This window comes from Phascolarctos cinereus, unplaced genomic scaffold (genome assembly GCF_003287225.1).
Source record: "Phascolarctos cinereus isolate Bilbo 61053 unplaced genomic scaffold, phaCin_HiC Scaffold_3;HRSCAF=262, whole genome shotgun sequence".
NCBI lineage: Eukaryota > Metazoa > Chordata > Mammalia > Diprotodontia > Phascolarctidae > Phascolarctos > Phascolarctos cinereus.
The window spans coordinates 188,925,025-188,949,317 of record NW_027555736.1 but is presented as its reverse complement, the minus strand read 5'-3'; the positions used below and the strand labels follow the sequence as shown (position 1 = coordinate 188,949,317).

At 41.5% G+C, this 24,293-nt stretch overlaps 1 protein-coding gene across 4 annotated transcripts in view; it reads left to right on the top strand.

The window, feature by feature from the left end:
- FRMD5 (FERM domain containing 5) overlaps positions 1 to 24,293 on the top strand; it is a 359,815-nt gene that overhangs the window by 302,910 nt on the left and 32,612 nt on the right. For all 4 annotated transcript variants that reach the window (XR_013485409.1, XM_021009212.2, XM_021009210.2 and 1 more), the window contains exons 5-7: positions 13,211 to 13,308; positions 16,494 to 16,617; positions 21,359 to 21,446. Coding sequence is in view for 3 of the 4 variants with exons in the window: in XM_021009212.2 (XP_020864871.1) it covers positions 13,211 to 13,308; positions 16,494 to 16,617; positions 21,359 to 21,446 (310 nt within the window). In the remaining variant the exon portion in view is untranslated. The remainder of the gene's footprint in view (positions 1 to 13,210; positions 13,309 to 16,493; positions 16,618 to 21,358; positions 21,447 to 24,293) is intronic.

Below are 24,293 nucleotides of genomic sequence, written 5' to 3'. Positions count from 1 at the left end.
CCTTTTGTCTAGCTAGCCCAAGACTAGGAGTGGTCTGGTATAGCTGGGCATGGTCTGAGTAGAGATAATTTCTCTGTGAAAGGGTCACTCTCTGCCCCAACCACCACCTATATTTCAAAGGATATATAAACTGTGAGCCCTGCTGCCATGTTTGTTTTTGGTCAAAGAGAGATGGACAAACGACCACCCTTTTATTAATGACCTGCTAGCCTTATAATTAAAATGATTAAATTATCCAGAAAAAAATAAATAATAGAACTCATAGGACTGAAAGAAATACTTGACTTAAATCTGAGATATTACATTTTGGATAGCTAGAAATGAGCCAAGATAGTTCCACAGCATACATTTTAATTATGGCTTTTGAGGTCACTGGAACTGAGCACAGTTCAGTTCAGCAATTATTAAGCACCTACTTTGTATCTGGAGTGCCTTGAGTCAGAACAAGGACTCACATTGATATAGGGAACACCCACATTAGGAAACTCCCCCTATCAATTCAGATTGATACCTCCTCTGTGACTTAAAGTCTTAGTTGCCTAGAGCATTGAGAGGTTAAGGGACCCAAGGTTCCACAGAGTCAGTTTTCATTGGAGGCAAGACTGGAACCCAGATCTTCTTGGCTTTGAGATCAGATTCTTATCCAGCCTATCCCGTGCAATGAACAAAGATTAAAAATCTAGATTTAGCTCTTGTCTTCAAGGAGATTGTAGAGTAGGAGACAAGAATTTATACAAATAACCATGACACAAGAAAGCAGCATGGATGACTCTGGGCAAATCATTGACTTTGCCAGTGCCCTCAGCAACTCTCCAAGACTATAAGCAGGAGAGAAGTTTCCAAAGGAGTCTCCTTATGCCAGTGAAATCACAAGCCTGGTCTAAGGTCCCTCCATTATGACCCGAGTTAAGATGTGACTAGTACATTGGAGAGACTCAACAGAGAGACAGGAAAGAGTCTACAAAAGAATGGATCGTTTCTGTCTCGGAGGGTTGGCAAAGGCTTCAAGAAAAAGCTGGCACCAACATCTAGGTCTTGAAGGAAGAAAAGTAATTCAGTGGTGGAAGGCATCCACGTCAGGCACGGGAAACGACTTCTTCTACACATACAAAGGAAAGGGGAGGATGAAATTACAGAATTTGGTTGAAATGCAGAAAATATAAAGGAGAGTAGTATAAAATAAGACCAGAAAGGTGGTTTAAATCTACTACAAATAATTTTAAATTGCTGATGTGCATGCACTAGTTCATTAGAATAATAGAACTTCCCGGGGAAATTGTGGGAATTTTAAGTGGGTATGAATATGGGAGGTCACCTATCTGGAGCTGACTTTACAAATAACCTCCCCATGCTTTCTTTTGATGCTTTTCATAAAAAATAAGAAAGCAGATTTCAGAACTTCAAGCAGATGCTAAGTCTGATGGCTTCAGATTCTAAAAAGGAAGATGGATCAAAGCCTATAGAAGGTTCTAAAAAACAGAATTTTTGCTTGATTATATCAAATAACACGTTTGAGAAAAAATAGATAGGGAAGGGAAAAATAGGTGAATCCATGTGGCAAAACGGGGAACTCTTGAGTGAGATCAAATTTTGAAATGATTTATACAAAAGATGAAATCAGTTAATCAGTCATCAGGTATTTATTAAGCACCAACTGTGTACCAGGGATTGTGCTAGGTGCTGAGAATGAAACGGTCCCTGCTCAGAAGAAGCTTATATTCTGAAAGGCCTATAACCAAAGCAAGATATGAAAGTATGGTACAAATCTGTAAGAATAGGACTAAAACCCAGAATGAGGTGGTGCTTGCAAAGAAAAAACAAAAAACTAAAACTAAAAACAAAAAGGGTTAAAGCATACTCAGAGCAAGAAGAAAAAGAAGGGATTGGCCTGATGCTTGATATGTCATTAGTGGATAACACTGAGAAAGGATATCTCAAGTTTCTATTTTCATTACATCTTCTCTAGATGGCACCTGAGGACTGGACCTCAAGTGAGGAAGACCCGAGTTCAAAGTCAGCCTAAAATCTTTCCTAGCTTTGCAACTCTGTGCAAATAACTTAACCTCTCCCTCGATTTCCCCCTCTGTCAAATAGGGATAATATAGTATCTACCACCAGGGCTTTTGTGAGAATAAAGTGAAATAATATTTGTAATACACTTTGCAAACTTTAAGAGGCTGTATAAATGCAAGCTATTATTATCATCAAGGTTAATAATCCTTAAAATGGTATGAGTAGAATAAACATAATTAAAGGTAATTTTAAAGTCCAAGATAGGTTGGGAAAGAGAGAACTCCAAAAATGAATTCAAGTCCCCTTTAACTAGAATAATCTATAGATCTGATTGCTGATCTACTATTATTTCAGAATTGAGGTTGATGAGAAAAATGATGGAAGACCAGAGATAGGCTCTCCCAATTTTCAGAAAAGAAGAAGGAAATTAGACTATAAAAACCACAGATTGATTAGCTCAATATTGGCTCTTAGCAAGTTTCTAAAATAAATTAATAAGAAGGATGCTTTTTGAGCACTCAGAAGGGACACCAGTAATCATGGGTCATCACGGATTCACCAAGAACAATCATGCCAACTCACCTTTATTGCTTTGTTTGTGTGTGAGAGGCAATTGGGGTTAAGTGACTTGCCCAAAGTCACACAGCTAGTGAGTGTGATATATCTGAGGCTGGATTTGAACTCAAGTTCTCCTGACTCCAGGGTTGGTGGTCTGTCCACTGCACCACCTAGCTGCCCCTATTGCTCTTTTTAAATAGGGTTACAGGACTGGTAGACCTGTATAAACATTGTAGGTATAGATTTCAGCAAGGCTTTTGAGAGACTCTCATGATAATCTTGTAATGAAGATGGAAAGAGTTTGGCTGGATGATAGAACAGTTACTTAGAGGCATCGAGGTGGTGCAGTGGACAGAGTGCTGGGCCTAGAGTCAGAAAGACCTGAGTTCAAATCCAGCCTCATCTATTTACTATCTGTGTTATCCTAGATGAGTCACTCCTCTGTCTGCCTCAATTTCCTTCTCTGTAAAAATGAGGAAAATGATAGCACTCATCTCCCATGGTTGTGAAAATAAAATGAAGTGTCTGTAAAGTATTTTGTAAACCTTAAAATGCTGTAGAAATATTAGTTATTATTATGGTTATTATAATTACTCTTTGTAACCTCCTTGACTGCATGAATTTCCTTTATTTCTCTTCCAATGTCTAGCACAATACATTCTAAGCGTCTAATAAATGTTTTTGTTGAACATATAGCCCTGTCTCGTATAGTTGGTTGTGAAGAAAAGTCCATGATAAAATAACATAAGAGTGTGAGTTGTTGTTATTGTTACTGTTGTTGTTGTTATTTTTATTATCATTATCATCCTTATAGATGAAGTAGGAAACAAACCAGATGATAGGTAGGTGGACTTGTAACTGGTTGAACCACCATACCCCAAGAGTCTTTGTCGGCTGACAATGGACTGCTTCCACTAAGCCAACCAGATAGAATTCAGGGTACAAGACTTTTTCGTCTGTTGTTCGCTCATTTCAGTCATGTCTAACTCTTTGTGACTCCATTTGGGGTTTTCTTGGCAGAAATACTGGATTGGTTTGCCCTTTCCTTCTGAGGCAAACAGGGTTAAGTGACTTGCCCAGGGTCACACAGCTAGTAAGTGTCTGAGGCTAGATTTAAACTCAGGTCCTTCTGACTGCAGGGCTGGCGCTCTATCCACTGTGCCAACTACCTGCTCAAGTACAAGACTAAACAAAAATTATAAACAGTTATATAGGACTCACAGTAACCATGAGTGGGAGGATTATGCCCATTTTAGAGATGAGGAAACTAAAGTGGAGGTGAAGTGATTTGCCCAGGGTCATATAGCTATTCAGCATCTGAGGTGGAATTTGAGCTCTGGTCTTCCTAACTTCAGGCCCAGCGCTTTATCCGCTGCACCCTGGCAAATTGTTCATTGCCAAGTTGAAAGCAGCCTTCTGCTGTCATGCTGTAGAGTTCTGTCCTTGGTCCTACTTTGTCCCGTATTTTAATCGATTATTTGGATGAAGACATCCATAGATGACATAAAACTGGGAGAGATAGGTAATATATGGGATGACAGAATCAAGATCTTGTCAGGCTGCAGTAATAGGTTTAAGCTAAACAAGATGAAATGTAATAGGAATAAGTGTAAAGTCTTGCAATCAAATAAAAAAAATAGCTGCACAAATACAGGACAAAGGAAGTGTAGCTTGATAGCAGCTCATGAAAAAGACATGTTTTAGCTGACTACAAGCTCTAAATCTTGAAATGCATTATGATAGTAATAATAGCTAGCATTTACATAGCCTTTTAAGGTTTAGAAAATACTTTGAATCAATTGTCTTGGTTAATGAATAGAAGAATGGTATCCTTAACAACAATAGTAATTATAGCTGACATTCATGGGTGCTCTTCAGTTTACAAAATTACTTTCAGTATAATGACCCCATGAAATAAGGAGTGGAAATTAGTATCCCTAATTTTGTTGTTGTTCAGTAGTTTCAGTTGTGTCCAACTCTTCGTGACCCCTTTTGGGGTTTTCTTGGCAAAGATACTGGAGGGGTTTCACCATTTCCTTCTCCAGTTCATTTTACAGATGAGGAAACTGAAGACAAGCAAGGTTAAGTGACGCATCCAGGGTCACACAGCTAGTAAGTGTCTGGAGCCAGATTTGAACCCAGGAAGATGAGTCTTTCTGACTGGAGGCTCTGCACTGTATCCACTGTGCCACCTTAGCTGCCCTGTTTAATAATTAGGAAATTGGAGCTCATTGGAAATTGGGGCTGGATAACCATTGGTCAAGAATGCAGTAGGGGGCATTCCGACACAGGGTGAGAAATTGAACTAGTTAACCTCGATTATTCAGCAATAGAAGTCTATTATTCTGCAAAAGTATCTCCAGATTATAACATTGTAACATTTTAGTCTAAAAAGGAGGAGAAAAATTACCTGCTCTCTCTCCCCTCTGTCCTGAAAGGACAACTTCAGAATGGGAATCAATAATTTAATTGACTTAAAACCAACATTAGTAGATGTGTGGGTGGCTAGATGTCACAATGGGTGGAGTACTGGGCCTGGAGTCAGGAAGACCTGAGTTCAAATTCAGCCTCAGACACTTACTAGCTGTGTGATGCTGAGCAGAGGACTTCCCCTCTACCTCAGTTTCCTCATCTGTAAAATGGGGTTAATAATCCTCCCAAGGTTGTTGTGGGTGCTATATAAATACTAATTGTTATTATTAATTATTATTGTTTAGTCTTGCATTTGGACATCACCCTATCTGGTTGGCCTAATGGAAGCAGTCAGTGGCATGGATCTTTAGACATCTTAGGTAGGACTACAGATGCCCACTTCAAAATAAAGCAAAGCTCATTTGATCATTTTATTTTGCATCCACTTGGGCACAAGAAAAGTTGCTTCACTCTCTTCATCACAGTTGTAGGGGGACTCTGGGTGTGGAATATTGCATAGACTGTCAGATGGGTTTGATGTCCAAGTTGGTTTTGCTTAACTACTGTTTTTCATTTTGATTTTTTAATCTTGGTTACCAGGAATGGCTTACTTAAGTGGAGGGGTGGGGAGGGATCTATTTGGAAATGGATGTGATACAAAAAAAAAAAAAAGGAATTGATAAAAAATACATTTTTAAAAGAAACTTACCAAAATGCCAGACCATATCTGACAGCTTCCAAAGCTCGGGTCCATTCTCTTTGCTCTTTACTACTTCCCTCTTCTGCTCCATCATTCCCTAAAAGGTAACGGGTAAATGACCAGAAAGCTTGACAGAGCAGCAGCAATGCTGTAGGAGGCTACTCATAAAGCTGAGTCAACAGAAAGCCTCTCTCAGAGTAAGCAGAAAAAAAGCCCCATCTCTCATCTGACCACACTCTGTCCCACCAAGCTTCTTCCAGGACAGCCATAGAAGCGAACATGATGTCACTACCTGCTCCCTGCAAAGTACAGCTCTATAGTTCTCCGAGGGAAGCCAAGGGAATGGGGGCGAGGGCTCTTGCAGCCCCTATTTCTTAAAATGGAGACATTCTACTAGGGGGCAGAACTTTGTGGATTTATTAATATTTGTTTTTAGTTTTACTGGGAAAACACCCATGTCATGAACCAACATAAACAGGAGGTGGGGGGGGGTCCACTCTGCAAGCCATTTCTGTTGGGGGCGGGGATGAAAAGAGGTAGAACATATAGTTCCTGACATTAAGGTGTTTAGAATCTAGTGGAGAGAACATCTACATACAAATACAGATGCCGATATTCGGCCAGCAGCCCATGCTCCACCTTAAATGGGTAGTGCAGACAGTAAGTGCTTTGGAATTCAAATGAAGGAGAGATCTAGGGTCTGACAAAAGATAATTGAACTTGGGCTGGGCCTTTAATGAAGGGCTCAATAAATATTGACTGATTGATCGATGGGGAAACAAACCTTAACAATTAAGCAGAAACTACCAATCACAGTTGTCAGGATTAGCCTCAAGGTGCCTTTTATCTTTTCTCCCTTGTATGATATTTATCGAGGAAAGGCATTTCTTTTCTTTTTTGGGGGAGGGGGTGGCAGGGGTTAAGTGATTTGCCCAGGGTCACACAGCTAATAAGTGTCAAATGTCTGAGGTCGTATTTGAACTCAGGTCCTCCTGACTCCAGGGCCATAATGCACTGCACCACCTAGTTGTCCTTAAGGCATTTCTTTTTCAAGAATTAGCTACATAGAATCTTAAAGGCTGGGCAACTAGCATTTGAGGCATTGGGAAGAAACCTTTCAATGGGTAAATGACCAGAACAATTAATCGATTGTCTATTTAGTACCTACTGTGTGCGAGGCGTGTTGGTAGGCTCTTGGGATACAAAGGCAAAAAATAAATCCCTGCCCTCAAGGAGCTTATATTCTATGGAAGAAACAATGTATACGCATATATTGAGTTTGACAGCTCAGAGGAAGGACCATATATACCTGTGCATATACAGATACATATGTGTCTACATATATGATATGCATTTGTGTGTATATACATGCATGCACACACAGTAAATACAACTTGTTGTTTGGGGGGGGGGAGGGCTGGGAATGTATCCGCTGGGGACCGAGAAAGGCTTTTTGTGGCAGAAAAAGACAGCTAACTTGTAGGCAGTTTGGTGGTATAGTGGAGAGAACCAAGGATTCGGTCAGGAAGATTTGAATTCAAATCCTGCCTCAGACACTAATCAGCTATGAAACCCTGGGCAAGAGGTCATTTATCCTTTCAGCTTCCACTTCCTTTTTTGTAAAATAGGGTTAATAACAGCACCTATTTTGCAAGGTTGTTGTGAAGGTCAAATGAGATAATATTCATAATTCGGTCCTTTCCTACTTTTCTGGTCTTCTTTTACTTTACACCCCTCTACCTATTCTGTGCTCCAGTGACACTGGCCTCTTTGCTCTTCATCAAACTCCATCTCCTGACTCTAGAATTTTCACTAGTTGTTCCTCATGCCTGCAACTCTGTCCTTCCTCATCTTTACTGCTTGACTTACCTGGCTTCCTTCAAGTCCCAGATAAATGTATCTGGTTTGTTCATGGTTTTTTGTATGTCGTGTCCTGGTTAAACTGTGAGCTACTTGAGGGCAGGAATAGGGTTTTGTTTTGTTTTGGGATGGGAGGGGAGGGTTGGCCTTTTTTTGTGTATCTGGTGTCCAACTCCTGCTAGGTGCTTAATGAATGCTAGTTGATTGATACATGTATGTTGTTAATTGTTTTTCAGTTTTGTCTGACTTTTGTGACCCCATTTGGGTTTTTTTTGGCAAAGATAGTAGAATGGTTTGCCATTTCCTTCTCCAGCTTCTTTTACAGATGAGGAAATTGAGGCACACAGGGTTAAGTGACTTAACCCTGGCCAGGATCACATGGCTAATAAGTGTCTGAGCCCAGATTTGAACTCATGAAGATGAGTCTTCCTGACTACTGTCTGGCACTCTATCCACTGCCTACCTAGCTATCCAGAGTACATGTTTATGTATAGCACTCTGTAAATCTTAAACCAATACACAAATGGTATCTGTTATTATCATAAGGCAGGAAATGACACGAGCTGAGCTTCTAAGAAATCTAGGTATTCAAAGAGTGAGGAACGGAATGCATTCCAGGCATGGGCCAGCCTGTGCAAAGGGTTTAGATTTGGAATGTAGTATGAACAGGTATCCCAGTTAGCTGATCTATACAGTGTGTGTGTGTGTGTGAGTGAGACAGCAATATGTAATAAGTTTGGAAAGGTAGAGAGAAGCCAGATAATTAAGGGCTCTAAGTACAAACCAGAGCAATTTGTATTTGATCCTAGAGGCATCCGGAGCTTCAAGAGAATGACACCATCAGAGCTGTATTTTAGGAATATCCCTTGGGCAGCGAGGTCCATTAGGAATTGGAGAGGAGAGAGACAGGACGTCCAGAGTCTAGTGAGAGATGGGGTCTGGTCTTAATTCTTGTTGTCTCTTCCTTCTCTGGTCTATTAGAGCAGGTCTTAGGGCTAACAAGTTCTTTCTTCTCCTTTTAAGTCACTGCTGATAGGAAGAAAAGTGGGTACCAGCTTTACTCAACATCTCTGCTACCCTACAGCTTGGCTGTTGCTCCAATACCTCTGTCAGTGTGATTTCCTCTGGGAATATTAGTGCTGAATTCCCACCCCCTGCCTGCATCATTACCTAACAGACTTATAAAACCCATCTGAGAAGAGATGAAGTTGAGTAGTGGAGAGCTGCTTTTTATTTTAGCACTTGGACTCTTCCCAGGTGATAAATTTAGGTGCCAAGCCCTGATTAATCTCTTTTTTTCATTTTTAAAGTAATAAATAGAGTTCCCTGTCTGAATCACAGAAGACAGAGAATAGAGAAGAAGGCACCAAATTTAACTCTTTATCAGTGACTTTAGGTATAGTAAAGGGCCAGCTAGGTAGCACAGTGGATAGAGTACCAGTCCAGGAGTCAGGAGGATCTGAATTCAACTCTGGCCTCAGATACTTACTAGCTGTGTGACCCTGGGCAAGTCACTTCACCCTGTTTGCCTCAGTTTCCTCATCTGGAAAAGGAGCTGGAGAAGGAAATGGCAAACCACGTTAGTATCTTTGCCGAGAAAACCCCAAATGGGGTCACAAAGAGTTGGACATGAGTGATAACAACTAAACAATAAAAAGGCATTTGGGAGAGGTATATAGCAAGTGGGGTCAGATGACATCAAGGGGCTTCCACTCTCCTTCCCAGCTTCTGACTTCAGGAGCAAAGTTAAGAAGACAAAGATCAAAGGGAAAAAGAGGTGAAAGAGGTCCACTTAATTTTGCAGTACCCTAAGCAACCTGAAGAACAGTTATAGAAAATTATTGTGCATTCAAAAATATAATTCTCCCTTCCCTGGTTTGCTGGCCCCATAGTCAGCCTGAGCTAAAACTATGTAGGGATTGATTCATACTCCCATAGGTTTGGAGCTAAATTAGCATTAGAACAAAAACTGGAAGTGATATGAAAGCTGTCCGAAGCCAAAAAAACAGGCAAAATCAGACTGTATTCAATAAGGGTTGCTGCCTTGTCTGGGCAGTTTCTTTATGAAGATCACCTCTTTGATGTTTTGTTTGCTCCTCTGTAAAATTAATCAGTTAAGCAATAAACATTTGCTAAGTACCTCCTATATGCCAGGCAATGTGCTAAATGCTAGGGCTGCAAATACAGGAAAAAAAAATCTAAAAGGGGAAGACAATGTACAAAAAGAAGCTAAAAAGTGGAGGAGAGGAGAAGGTACCCAAAGGCTTGGTGGGAAAATCAGAGAAGTTCCAAAGCCAGGTGAGAAATAAGGAGGATGGGGATAATACTTAGACTATTGACCTCATAGTCTTGTTATAGAGAAGGCGTTCTATAAAACATACAGTGCTATAAAAACATGAGCTATTAATAGATTCTATCTTGGACCACTAAGGGGTTCTCCTTGATAATACCTAATTTAATATCTGTCTCTCCCTACTATGAGACCTTTTCCCCTATATGAATAAGTCTGAAGTCCCAAGTTCTAGCCCTGATTCTGCCACTAGCTAACTTTGTAACCTTAGGAAAGTCACTTAAACCTCTGTGGATTTCATTTTCCAGGGGCAGGAGATATGAGTTCTATCCATCCCACCTCTGTCACTAACTAGCTATGTGATCTGGGGTAAGTTACTTAAAATCACTGGGCCTCAGTTTCCTCATCTGTAAAATGGAGTTAGTATAAATAATCTCTGAAGTCTTTTTCAGCTCTAGCATTCTATGTTTTTGTGATTCAGCTCCAGAGTTGACTCACTACTAAACAGCAGTTTAAATTAATGTTGGCAATGCTGAGCCAGTACTTAGGGACTGTAGCTCCAGATTTATCTCCTTTTCTCATGTCCAGCTTTTCTGTAGGGTCAGCTGGACTGTCTTTAGAGGGTAGTGAGGAAGGAGGGGTCCTAGGGTAACAGGAGACAACATGCCAGTATCTCTTCTAGGTAGTACCAGAAAGTTGAGTTACAAGGGACCACTGAACTCTTCTTCCCTGGGAATGGGGGTCAAGCTCTGACAGCCTGACCTTGACCACAGTGACTACAGCTGCCTTACCAGTCCCCCAGAAGTCTAGAAAGCAGCTGTTACCGTAACATGTTGGTTTTGGAATCTCTCATGGGTTAGATGGCACAATGAATAAAATGCTAGACTTACAGGCAGGAAGATCTAAGCTCAAATCCAGACTCAGACACTGTGACTGTGGGCAAGTCACTTACCCTCTCTGCCTGCTTCAATTTCCTCATCTATAAAATGGGGGGTAATAATAGCACCTACTTCCCAGGGTTGTTGTGAGGATAAAATAAGATATTTGTAAAGTACTTAGTGCTAGTATCTGACGCTTAGTAGATGTTTAATAATTGTTTCCCTTCCTTCCCCCACTCCACCCTGATAGAGCATCCTTACCTTTCACTCGGGAGGCTGGGATTTGACTCTGGGTTCAAATCCTGCCCCTTCGTGGGAAATGCTTCACAAGCCTTAAAGTACCATATAGTTGTCAGCTGACATCTCTGTTGAGCACAGGGTCTTGTATATAGTCAGAACTTAATAAGCATTTGTTGAGATGTGATACAGTGGGGAAAAGCATTTGGCTCTAGAGTCAGAGATCAGGGCTTAAATTCTATTTCCGATGCTTATTTCTTGTGCAACCTTGAATGAGTCTCAGTTTCCTCATCTGTAAGACTGTAAAGTCTCTTCCAGCCCTCAGTCTATGATCTTCTGTGTAAGGGGGTGCTATGTTCCATTTATACTCTAAGAAAGCCAAAGTTTGGAAGGTACGTGATACTGAGAAGTTGGAGGGTAAAGGGCAGAGTCTGAGGCTTGAATAGCTCTGTTTGAAGGGTCCAGCAAGACCATGAAACTGTCCAAGGCACAGCCACCTATTCCTTTCATCTCCCTTCATTAATTTCTTGAAATTGGAGGGATCCAGGGTTTCCAGGCCCTTACCCTGTTTTCTCCAGTAACTTCGATGACTAAGCAACTCTTCCTCCTTGGACATTTTTTCTGTGGATGGACAGGTTATGCTAAAATCATAAACCACAGTCACCAGGCACAGAACAAAGATTGGGTTCTTTGTTCCTCAAGATGATGTCCATGGAATTGTGCAAAATGGCAGCCCCATTTCTGCTTAATTCAAGCCGGTGAAATCCAAGGAATTTTTATCAGACTCCCGTTCCTCTCCCAGGGACCTCCCAACCTTTCATGTGTCTTGACATCAAAGCCTACGATCCGGTACCCAGGGGATAGCTTTGTGCTCATTAGGAGAGCAAGGGGTGGGGGTGGGGGGGTACATATCCCCACAGCTGCAGTCAGTAAAAGTTTGGATGAGCCTATTTTAAATGGCCATCTTTCTGTGCCCATGGCTTGGGTTTCTTCCCAGTGAGCCTGTGAAATTTTAAATAGGATCATGGATCTAGAATTGAAAGGGTCCTTAGAAGTGTTCTAGTACAATCCCCTTCATTTTATAGGCAAGGGGACTGAGGATTAGGAAGGTTAAATATAATATATTTGTATGATTATTATTATTTAAGGTTAAATATAATAATTTGCCCAGTTGTTCAGTTGCTTCAGTCACGTCCAACCTTCTGTGACGCCATTTAGGGTTTTCTTGGCAAAGATGCTGAAGTGGTTTGCCATGTCCTTCTCCGGTGGAGCCGTTTTATTAGGCAATGAGAGTTTAAGTGAGTTGCCTAGGGTCACACAGCTAGAAAGTGTCTGAGGCTAGGTTTGAACTGAGGTCTTTCTGACTCCAGGCCCAGTGCTCTATGTGCTGAGCTACTGGTTGCCTCTGTCACCTAGGTATGACAGTGGCAGGGCTTGGATTCAAACTGAAGTCTTCTGACTCCAAATCCAACCTCCTTTCCAATGAACCACTGTCTCCTGGAACTGACAGTACCCACTGACAGCTCCTATACCCGGAGATCCATTATATGTGACGTGGCGGCTTCCCCCTGAGGTGTCATGTCTTGTCTCTGTAGTTGAACTGGTGCTACCTATGTGTTTCTGGTTAAGTGTCAGGTTTCCTTTGGCTCTACCTTCTGCCGAGCTTTATGCAAACCCTTTGAGCATTTCCATGCGGACAGAGGCATACTCCTCCTCGGTGGGTAAAAGTCCTGAAACTTATCTGTGGTTTTTAGAGGACTTGTGGTCAATCAGGTCTGAAATCCTTTTGGAGATGGCTTATCCCTGCTCTCACCTTCCTGAGTCTTCATGAGCAACATAATTTACAGCTTGGAATGAAAGAGAGCCCTGAAACTACACCTCTCCAAGGGCAGTTTTCCTTTCCTGGCACGGAATTGGCTGAGATGCCCTCACTTCAGACTAAATGTGGAATTAGATGCTGTACACGGGGAAAGCAATATCTTTTCTGAGTGCTCTGCTACAGAGAGGGCCTGACAGGGTGTTTTAAATTGATGTGTAAGTCATATCAGGGACAAGTACATGAAATAGACTCCATGGAGGCTGTATTTTTTTTTCTTTTTCTTCTTTTTTTTTTTGGTGGGGGGGGTGAGATGTTTTAAAAGTTTTCTCTTACGTGAAGTGAAAATATTCTGACAGAGATTTTGGTTGTCTTGAATTGTATGTTTTATGTCTTTAAAACAATCAAAGAAGTACTTTATAGCTCATTCTTCATTTCCTCTCCAGGTATTTAGTCTTCCTACAGATCAAAAGGGATCTCTACCATGGCCGCCTCCTCTGTAAGACATCGGATGCTGCTTTGCTAGCAGCCTACATACTTCAAGGTAATGCTTTTTGACAGGATAAATTTGCTTTTCATGCTGAGGACTGATTATGTTATTTCAGTTACAACAGATCATTGCTTCATGAATACAGATGGAATCTAACCCAAAACAGGTCCCGGGCTAGGCATTTTTACCAGGATCCATTACAGAAGCCGTCTCAGAAAGCACTGGAGACTGTGGCTTAGACTTGACCAAAAGCCCTGGCCCCATTGATCTCACTAGGTTTTTCTGCTTCTCTTTTAGGAAGCTGGCCCCCTGCCTTTAGATCCTAGTATCATAGACATAGAAGAGGACCTGAGGAGCCATGTGGTCCTACTTCCATATTCTGCAAATGAGGAAACTGAGGTTCTGGGAGGCTGTGACTTGCTCAAGGTCACACAGACAGAGCTGGGTTTCAAACCCAGGTCTTCTCACTCCAGTTCCGGCAGCCTTTCTTTCCACTGTCCCATCCTGCTGGAATGAAGTCATTAAACTACCAGAGAGGTAGCCTGAACCACTCTTCCCTGCTGTCCAGCCCCATCCTCAAAAATTTAGAGTTGCACTGAATCCAGAACTCACTTAAGAGACTTGTTCTCATGTTCATAGTTGAAAATATTATTTGGTGAAATTCATCTTTCACAACCTGGAAGCCTACTCAGGGATGCACACAGGAATTTCCAAAATTAACTTTTCTTGAGGAGAATAAGAGTAAATTTGATACAAACTTTTCACTTCACTTTTCATTTTTTCTGTCCGACCCAGAGTTCCCAGGACCCAGGTCACACTAAGCAAAGCAGAACTGAACAAGCTTCTCTCAGGCCCCAGACCTGAATGAGTCCTCCAAAATGTCCCCTACACTGACCACTAGAGCCTTAGCATTAAAGTTTTCACCAAAAAGCTGGATTTTTAATTAATGGATGAATTGGAAAATTTAGACTCTCAGAAACTGCCTCCTGAGATAATTCTGGATGACTTCACTCACAAGAGACTGCAACCTCCCTGGCATGCAACCAGAGAGATATAGATCACACAGACAGAAAGGGCAATCCTGTCCGGTAATCTTGATTTCCTAGGAAATACCGAGGGCTAATTGGGCCTCTATTCAGAAACCTTTAGGGAAATTTCTCAGACCATGATGTCATCAGGCAGGCTGCTGGATCATATTTCCTAACCACCCAAAGCTGTGTTTTAAGTTTTGAGGAACAGCCCTAGCCTTGATGTTATTTTAAATGTTTTTTTAAAATGTTATTTTAAAATGTTTTATTTATATTGACGCTTATGTTCATTTTTAAATTTTTCTCTTCTAAGGAAAGTCACTCTTGTTCAATATTGATGCTTTCTACTTTTAGCATTTGAAAATTAAGGATAAACAATGAACCTAATAATTCACGATCACATAGAAGTTTCAGCCCTAAAAGAATCATCCTAAAGAGGGATCTCTTTTGCTAAATAGCCACAATTTTATCATATATGAATATGCAGTGGAAATACAAGCAATCAAACCCAGAAATGTGGGTTCTGTTTGGATGCAAGAAGAGGGCAAATTGGCTTTAGTTTCTACTCAGAATTTCTGGTGTAATTCTGAGCTCTTACTTCCCAGACAACAAGGATCTGGAAACAACACCTGGGAACAAATTGCGCTCAGAACCACAGAATTTCAGGGTTGGAAGGGACTTGAAAGTATATTTAATCTAACCTATATCTAAAAACGGAGCCTCTACCAGACACTGACAAATCCTCATTTCCTCAAAGTCCTCCAGTAAGGGGGAGCCCACTACCACCTAAGGAAACCTGTTCTGATTTTGGATAACTCTTAATTTTTTTTCTCAACATCAAATAAATTTGCCTCTTTGTAAGTTCCTCACATTGCTCCTATTCCTGCCCTTAGGGGCTAAGAAGAACAATTTTAATGATAGCTCTTTGCATACTTGACGACAGCTGTCATTTCCTGCCCCTCTCCCCCCAGGTTTTAACATCTTCAATTATCAACATCACTTGTTTATTCCACTTATCTTCATATGGCATGAATTCAAGCCCCTTCAACTATCCTGGTTTTTTGAAATCTTATTGCAGTCTTCCCTAAAATATGGTGCTCAGAACTGCACACGATATCCAGGATGTGGTCTGACCAGGACAGAGAATTAGCACCTTATTTTGAGATATTATACTTCTCTTAACAGCCTAAGCTTGCATTATCATATCATGCTGTTTCCTCATAGTAAGCCTACTAAAACCCCCAGATCTTTTTTCCATAGGAGCTGCTTTCCAGCCACACTCCGCCCCCCCCCATCTTCTACTTAGGAAGTTCCTTTCTTGAACCCAAATGTCAGATTTTTACATTTATCCCTATTAAATTTCATCTTATTAGATTGGACCCAAAGTTCTAGCCTGTCAAGAGAGGAAATAATCCTAATACAGCTAAAAAATATCCACCACATCCTGTTCTCAGCATCCATTGCTACTTCCTGTCTCCAGAGTATTTAAGACAGAGGTTGTCTGGCACACTCAGCCTCACTCCCAGCCAACATGGAGGGGTATTGGACAGAGGATAATAATTCCAGAGCATTTTGCAGGAAGTGTCATTGCCCATCCCCACCCCCAAAAGGCTCCCCAGGCAATCAGATCAGACTAATCTTAGTGATAATAAAGTTGGATTCTCTCTAACTCTTCTAGTTATTGGAAGAGAAAGCCCCAGCACAGTTGAATCAATGGAGAACTCAGTATTAGAACTTGGACCTTTGTAATCTACTGTTTTACTTTCTCCTTGAACATTCAGACAGCTCTACTTTATGCACAGTAGGTGTGCAACAAGAGTTCGTTTAATTTTATTTGACTTAGACCAACACTTGGGTTCCAAGGTTGAGTTTCAGCTCATTTATGAACTTATATGTTGCTTTGGATCTCAAAATAGTCTTGTCTCTGCTGGCAGTCCACTTAACAGATCTGAGCATGAAAATTCTGCACTGCTAATGAAAGGCGGCGGGCCAGCACCTTTGCTTCTCCTTTCTTCCTTTCCCTGCTAGACCCTCAGCTGCTTTTGGGAGCTACTGCTGTTTATTAATCTCATTTGTGCTTTCATGATCAGTGTTTTGTCCTGGGTGCTTGATATTTAATTCCTTTGCTACTTTCTCTTCCATTTCAAACTGATGATTTTCTTTTCTCTACCTTCTCCTTCCCCCTCATGCCTCCATTGTTTGTTTTTGAAGCCGAGATTGGGGATTATGACCCCGGAAAGCATCCAGAGGGCTACAGCTCCAAGTTCCAATTTTTCCCTAAACATTCAGAGAAGCTGGAAAGGAAAATTGCCGAGATCCACAAAACTGAACTCAGGTGTGTAATATATGTGGTCGTGGTCCAAGACACTGTGACTGAGCTAACCAGAGCTCATTTTTTCACCCTGTAGTAAGTGTTGTTCTCTTCCAGGCTGCCCAGAGATATAAACACTGGTTAACAACCATCTGCTCTTTGTGACGTATCTTGAAACTTTACGTACAATTATAGGCTTAGTGTTAAAAGGTACCTTATGGCTCTAGTCTCACACCCTTATTTTGCAGATGAGGCATCTGAGACCCGTAGATGCTGAGTAAATGGCCCAGCATCACACAGGTAGCAAAATGGCAGAGCTGGGATGAACTGTGATTCCAATACCAAAATCCTTTTAACACACCATAGACTTAGTAAGTACTTTCCCCAACACAGAATTTAAAATCTGTTTTTATTTGGGGTCTGACCAAGAGATTGTGTTCAAGTTTTGTTTAGGATTTCTTTGGGGGAAAGTTTAGGGAAAAGAGAGTGGAGAGAGACTGACATGTGACCATTTGCTTGGCTAAGAGAAATGGAGCCACAGGAGTAAAGACAGGGAGAGGGAAAAGAAAGGATAGAGAAAGGAAGAAAGGGGGAAAAGACATATAAGATGAAAAGAAGAGAAAAGTTGAAAAGGAAACGGAACAGTTATGGGCAAAGCTGTTTCATTTTATTAATAGTTTGTGACAGCTGGCTTTTGTATAACCAGATGTGAGGGCTCAGGGCTAGAGCTGATTGACAGGTGTGGTTAGGTCTCCTATAGGATGCTGTCTTGTTTCGAAGACTGCGTCTTCCCAGCAACCCACGCTTTTCTACAGCTGCTGACCTTAGAGGTCATCTAGTTCTCCTTCTCATTTTACAGATGAGGAAACTGAAGCCCATAGAAGTTAAACGACTTTGTCCAAGGTGACACACACATACAGGAAATAAGCAGCAGAACCTGGATTGAAACTCAGGCTCTAGGAGTCAGGTTCTAGCAGTCCATTGTACCACGGTGCCCTCTTCCCCCATACTCAGAGTCTACCGCATTCCTTAAGAATCCAGAGCTAGGACTGTGGATCCTCTCTTTAACCGTTTATGAAGAAAAAAGGGAGAAGGAATATTAATAACTATCCTAAGCTTAGATCCCCTTCAAAATAAAAACCTCTGCTCAGTGGTTTTCAGTTCAATTCTGATCACTGCAGGCAACTATCTCAGAAAGGGTCCCTTACCTTTTTCCTTAGACCCTTCTATGTGCAACAGGGTCTAGAGCCATATTTCTCCAATGACACTTCTCATTACTGCTCATCAGCCTCTATACAGTGACTTCCTTCATTTTGCTGGGACCGAAATGAGACCTTGTGTTAAAGGTCAGAGCATAAAGTAGGCTCTTAGATAGCTTTCAGCTTGACTTGGATGTAGGAAGAAAATAAACTCAATTCAACAAAAGTGTATGAAGCACAAGCATAGAAATATATAACAATGGAACAATGCTTGGTGGGACTCAGGGCACTGGGTAACCAGTCATGCGTATTTTCAGATGCCATAGCCACTGAGGTCAGTTCCATACTGACCCAGTAAATGAGGCCCATTGTTGGGGAATCCCCTGGTACTGGTACCAATTAGAGCAGGATTGGGGGTGGGGAGGAAGGTTGGGAAAGTCACCATCCTTCAGAGTCAGTGGTAGCAGCCAGACAACAGGCAGGGTGCTTGTCAGAAAGGCCTCAGTCCTAATCAGCCAGATTTTCTAGCCTTGTGAGATCTACCACAAAAGGAGAATCCACAAAAATAGTATCTAGTGTACCAGCACCCCCTGGTGCCCAGTCTGATAATTCAAAGTAACATAACTCAACAGCTTAGTTCAACAAACAACCGTGTGTAGTTCAACAACTTCAACTGAATACCTACTGTGTGAGTATCACTATATTCAATATTGTGAGGAATATAAAAAAGTCACGATAGCTCCTTCCTCTAAGTCTTGTTAATGATTATTATTTAACCACTCATTTCAGCCAGTCAATCAGCCTACATTATTAAGCACCTACTATGTGCTGAGCACTAAGAGATGCAAAGAAAGGCAAAAGAGAGTCCCTGTTCTCAAATTGCTCATAATGTAATGAGGGAGACAACTTGCAATCAGATACATAAGGGATGAATTGGAGATAAGCAGCGAAGTGAAGTCACTAGCAGTACAGGGGATCAGGAAAAATTTCTTGTAGAAGGTAGGATTTTGGCTGAGACGTGAAGGAACCAGGAGGGAGAGAGTTCCAGACATAGGGGACAGCCAGTGTCCAGAAATGGAATGTCTTGTTCTAGGAACAGAAGGAAGCCAGTGTCACCAGATGGCATAGTATATGGAGGGGAGTTAAAGAGTAAGAATGGAATGGTAGAAGCAGAAGATTTTGTCTCTGATGCTGGTGGTGCTGGGGAGCCACTGAGTGTATTGAATGGGGAAGTGACATAGTCACTTTGGGGAGATCTATTTGACAGTTAAGTGGAGGATAGCCTGGGATAGGGAGAAGATGGACCAGAGTGGAAACTTGATTTGGCATCGATCATACATGGCCCGTCTTGTCTTTGGTAGATCTTTACATCACCGAGTCACCAAGCATTTGTCAAAGGCCCACTGGGTGCCAGGCAGCGAGAGGACAAAGTCACAAGTTACACAGTCCCTGCTCTTGTCTGCTTCATTGCCTCCTCTCCGCAGTCCCTGTGGTACAGTGGCTCACACATAATAGTCTCTTGATCTGTTTGTTGCCTGATTGATTGAAGAAAAGAACATGGTCTCTGCCCTACTCAAAAGGGAATCCTACCGAAATCTGGGCATATTTCAGAGCATTTATCTGTTGACCTGCTGTGTTATTTGAGGTAGATAAGAAACTTAAAAATGAGCTGCTTTTTGTCCTGCCCATCAGCCATTAGAAATGCCTGTGGTGTAAGGATCTTATTCTTATTAAAAATTCAGTTTTCTGACATGTTGTGTTATGGTATCAGTTAATCAACAAGATTTATTATACACCTACCCTTTGACCCATCACTATACCACTCCTAGGTCTGTGCCCCAAAGAGATCAAAGGAAAAAGGAAAAGGACCTATATGTACAAAAACGTGTATAGCAGCTCTTTTTGTGGTTGCAAAGAACTGAAAATTGAGGGGATGCTCATCAATTGGGGAATAGTCGAGCAAGATGTGACATATGATTGGGATGGAGTATTATTGTGTTATAAGAAATGATGAGGAGGGTGGTTTCAGAAAGAACATGGGAGGATGTATACGAACTGGTGCAAAGTGAAATGAGGAGATTACTATATACAGTAATAGCAATATGGTAATGATGAACAACTATGAAAGCCTTAGCTACTCTGATCAATATAATGATCCAAGAGAATTCCAGAGGAATCATGATGAAAAAATACTATCCACTCCCAAAGAGAGAAACTGATGAACTCTGATTGCAAATTGAAGAATAATCTTCTCACTTTATTTTTCTTGCATTTCTGTGATATGGCTAATATGGGAATATGTTTTGTATGATTTCACATGTATAATTGATATCATATTGCTTGCCTTCTTAATGGGGGGAAGGGAGAGAATTTGGAAGTCAATTTTTTTAAAAGAATGTTAAAAATAAATAATTTAAAATATGTATAAATGTAAAATACGTATAAATAATTACACACACACACATACATACACACACAAGCTTTGCTATGCACCACTATTTGCCAGGCTGGGTGACTCAGTAAACAGAAAGCCAGACCTGGAGTCAGGAAGACCTGAGTTCAAATTTGATCCTTAGACACTTGCTAGCTGGGTAACCCTGAGCAAGTCACTTAACCCTGTTTGCCTCAGTTTCCTCATCTGGAAAAGGAGCTGGAGAAGGAAATGGCAAAACACTTTAGTATCTTTGCCAAGAAAACTCCAAATGGGGTCACAAAGAGTTGGACACGACTGAAATAACTCGACAACAACATTTGCCAGGCTCAAAATTGAAGATACAAAGACAACCAAAAAAGTTACTTGTGTTTGTGTTATTTTGTTTGTGTGCCCACTGCCAGAGTTGGTTTATGCCATGAGTGTCATTCTAGGGATTCTGACCTTGCTAAAGAAGAATGTCTTTCTAGTTTAGACTATACTCAAGATCACCATAGTTTTTGACATCAACACTCCAGCTAAAAAACACCATCCTTATGGAATTGTCCATAGGCACATTGAATTGTATCCTAATGGTTGTTTTCAGGCACCTTTTCATAGACATCCCCTGAAAAATAGGCTCCTAGATAGATGTAGAACTCAAGAGGACTTTAGAAGCCGTTTACTCCAGCCAATCCATGGTCCCTCATTTTACAGATGAGGAAACTGAGGCCCATAGAAGTTAAGGTATTTGTTTGGAGTCACGTAACTGGTAAGCAAGTGAATCAGAACAAACGTGTTAGGTTGCATGAGAACGTATTTGGGGTCTAAGAAGGCAAAGCATTGAAGGAGATCTGTTGTAAAAATACATTTTTATTGATTGTCTTTTGTTCAGAAGGCTATCTCTTAGCCAAACACACTTGTACTTCTCATTGGTGGGAAGGTAAGGGCCGTGGATAACCCCAGTGGGATGCCCAGGCTGCTAAGTGTTACTTCTGAAATGGCCTAACTCTCATAAGGAAGAGTTCCTAAAGTTCTTTCGAAGAAGAAATTAAACATTTGACTTCTAAGCATTTCTTTTAAAAGTGAATCTGCCTCAACAAACAATAAAATTTGATAACTAGCCTTTTTGTTTATTTGTTTTTCTTTATTCCAGTGGTCAGACACCAGCAACGTCAGAGTTAAATTTTTTGAGAAAAGCCCAGACTTTGGAAACCTATGGAGTTGATCCTCACCCGTGCAAGGTAAAACTGCCCCTTGACCTAGGACTGTTCTTATTCACAGGCTCCTCATTTTAAGGGTGATTAGCAAAGCCCCTTCTTGTCTCTGTCCTGTTAGACCGTCCCTCTCCATCAGCACCATCATCCCACTCCCCCACATATTTCTGACATCATCAAGGACAGCCCCCTACCTCCTTCAAGGCCTAACCCATGAGTTCTTGCCCCCACCAAAAGACAATATCTCATTCTGAAAATTTCTCCTGACCCAGTCATCTGCATAACTTGGGGGATGCCACATCAATTTGGGAGCCTTTGAAGCAGTTGATCTAAATAACAAATTTAAAGATGACTCTCCACTACGGCAGTGATGTGTAATTTGGTGGAAGTGAAAAGGGCAGTAATGTGTGAGGGAGTGCGACAGGTACTAATCGGAGGCAGCTCAGCAGACTGCCCACTCTTCCCTGACCCATAATCTTGTTTCCTTCCCAGCGTGGGTTTTATTGACTGCAGCAGCGTAAGTCACTGCGTGGAACTGCAATGGGGTCACATTTAATTCCATTAGGCGTCTTTGAGGAAGAGATGAGAAGCCAGCCTTGGAGGGCTCTGCCCAGAGGAAACCTGTAATTACTCACATGTTGTCTGGCCTTTTGGAGATGAACTTGGGCAGCCAGAGTCCCTCCCTGAAAGCTGGAAAGATGTGCATACTCTCCAAGGATCTCTCCCAAGTATCTTGGTCGTCTTCCCACCTCTCTACCTGCGTCTCTGGGTTGCTCTGTCTCTCCTAGTTTCTGCCTCTTTTATTCTGTCACTGGCTCTAGGGCCGAGTCTCTGCAAGGCAGGAGAAGCTCACATTAAAAACCATAAGCTGGGTAATAAATTGAAGGAATGTATGTCTTCACTAACACAGGGAAGGGATGTGTGTCTTTACTCATAGAGGGGAAAAGTCTCACTGAGATGCTCAAAGAGCATGACTTTGTCCCTGATGAACACATAGATTTAGAGCTGGAAGCGGCCACTCCCCTCAATTTATAGATAAGGAAACTGAGGCCAGAGGGATTTAAGTGACTTGCCCAGGTCACACAGCTAGTTAATGCTTGAGGTGGGATTTAGGCCTAAAGGCACTAATCCCACCTCAAACACTTATTAGCTATGTGATTTATAAGTATATTTCCTTATCTAGCAGCAGCACATTTTGTTCTTCTGGACCCCCCAGGTCTAAAAGATGTGCACACCAACATACTTACACCAAAAATAATTTGTGTAGGGTATTATGAGTCAAGTAGCAAAAAAAAAAAATTGCACATTTTTAATTAATGAATGAAAAATTATTAAAGTATTTATAAAAGTATGTATTAATTAAAAAGCATTTGTTAATTTATTATGAATTAAAGAATTAAAAAGTATTTGTTAAGTGCCTACTGTGTGCCAAGCATCGTGATAAGTGCTGGGGATAGAAATAGATGAAGCTAGACAGTCCCTGTCTTAACAAGCTCATATTCTAATTGAGAGAGACAGTGTTTGAAAGTTTAGCTGTAGGGCAAAGAGAATGGCCTGAAAGTCCCGAGGGTACAGTTGCAAGGCCCAGAGGTCCTTAAATTACTGTTTAAGATGCCAGTACTGGGAAACTTCATGACATAAGGTAAGGCAAAGAGGAAGATCTGGAGGATCTTAAAGGCAGCAGCAGGCACGTGGTGATGTTCTCCATCTCATCCAAAAGAATGGAATTGTTGGCCACCAAGGCAAGTGGATAGGGGTAAGGAGTTGGGCACCCCCAGTAGTGTCATTCTTCCCACCTGATCATCAGGGTGGGTTCTGATACAGCCCAGGCTGGGGCAGGTGGGGAGGCAGGTCATGATGGCTCTTCCCACTCAGTGCCTGAATGTCTAGGATGGGTTCTTAGGTAGCCTGGGGCTGGAGGAGAAGTTGAGGGCAGAAGGGCAAGGGAGTAGGGTCCTCCTAGTGTGTGGTGATGGCTCTGAATTCTGGGACTGCCCTGAGCCTAGGGAGGGGTGAAAGGAGGAAGGCAAGGTAGGGTTGGTAAATAGCAACTGTCATTATAAGTGATAGGGGCCTATGATTTCATCCTTATTGGGGAACTCCTGATGTAGAAATCTCCTCTATTAAAGCATTTCTGAGGCCTGCAGCCTTAGAAAGTTGCCTGACCACTTCCAGGTTAAGTGATTTGCCCAGGATCACGTCACTAGTATGTGTCAGAGACAGGACTTGAGCCCAGGTTTTCCTCATCTCTCTTTCCACAATGGTGCCCTCAGCAGTTTAACGGTCTTTCAAAGGCCACCTCTTAGAGCAGAGGCGTCAAATTCGTGGTCCAGCCAGAAAGAGTCTGGCTAAGACCGGATTAAAATGTAATTAGGAAAATATTTAACAAAATAAATAAAAATACAGTAAAACGTAGATGATGTGGTTTTCTGAGTCAATATGCACCCTCCATTTCTATTGAGTTTGACACCACTGTCTTGAAGGATTGGTTTGGTCCATGGAAGGGGCCCGCATCATCTCAGGACTTCACTGCAGGCCACACTGCAGAGAGAGACAGGAATGGGGAAGATTCTTTTTTTATTTGGTTACATTTGGAGGATGAGGAATAAACCCACCCAGATGTTTGTCCATCCAAGGACAAACCACTGAACTCAGTTAAAAGAGGCAGGTTGTACTTGGTTCTTCTGCTTCTGTCCCCAGCACGTATCACGATGCTTGGCACACAGTAGGCACTTTAAAATGCTTTTTCATTCATTAATTCATAATAAATTAATAAATACTTTCATAAATGCTCTTAAATACTTCAATTCTTTTTCATTCATTAATTAATACTATGTGTACCTGACTCGGAAGTTATTGGTGCTGGTGATAGTA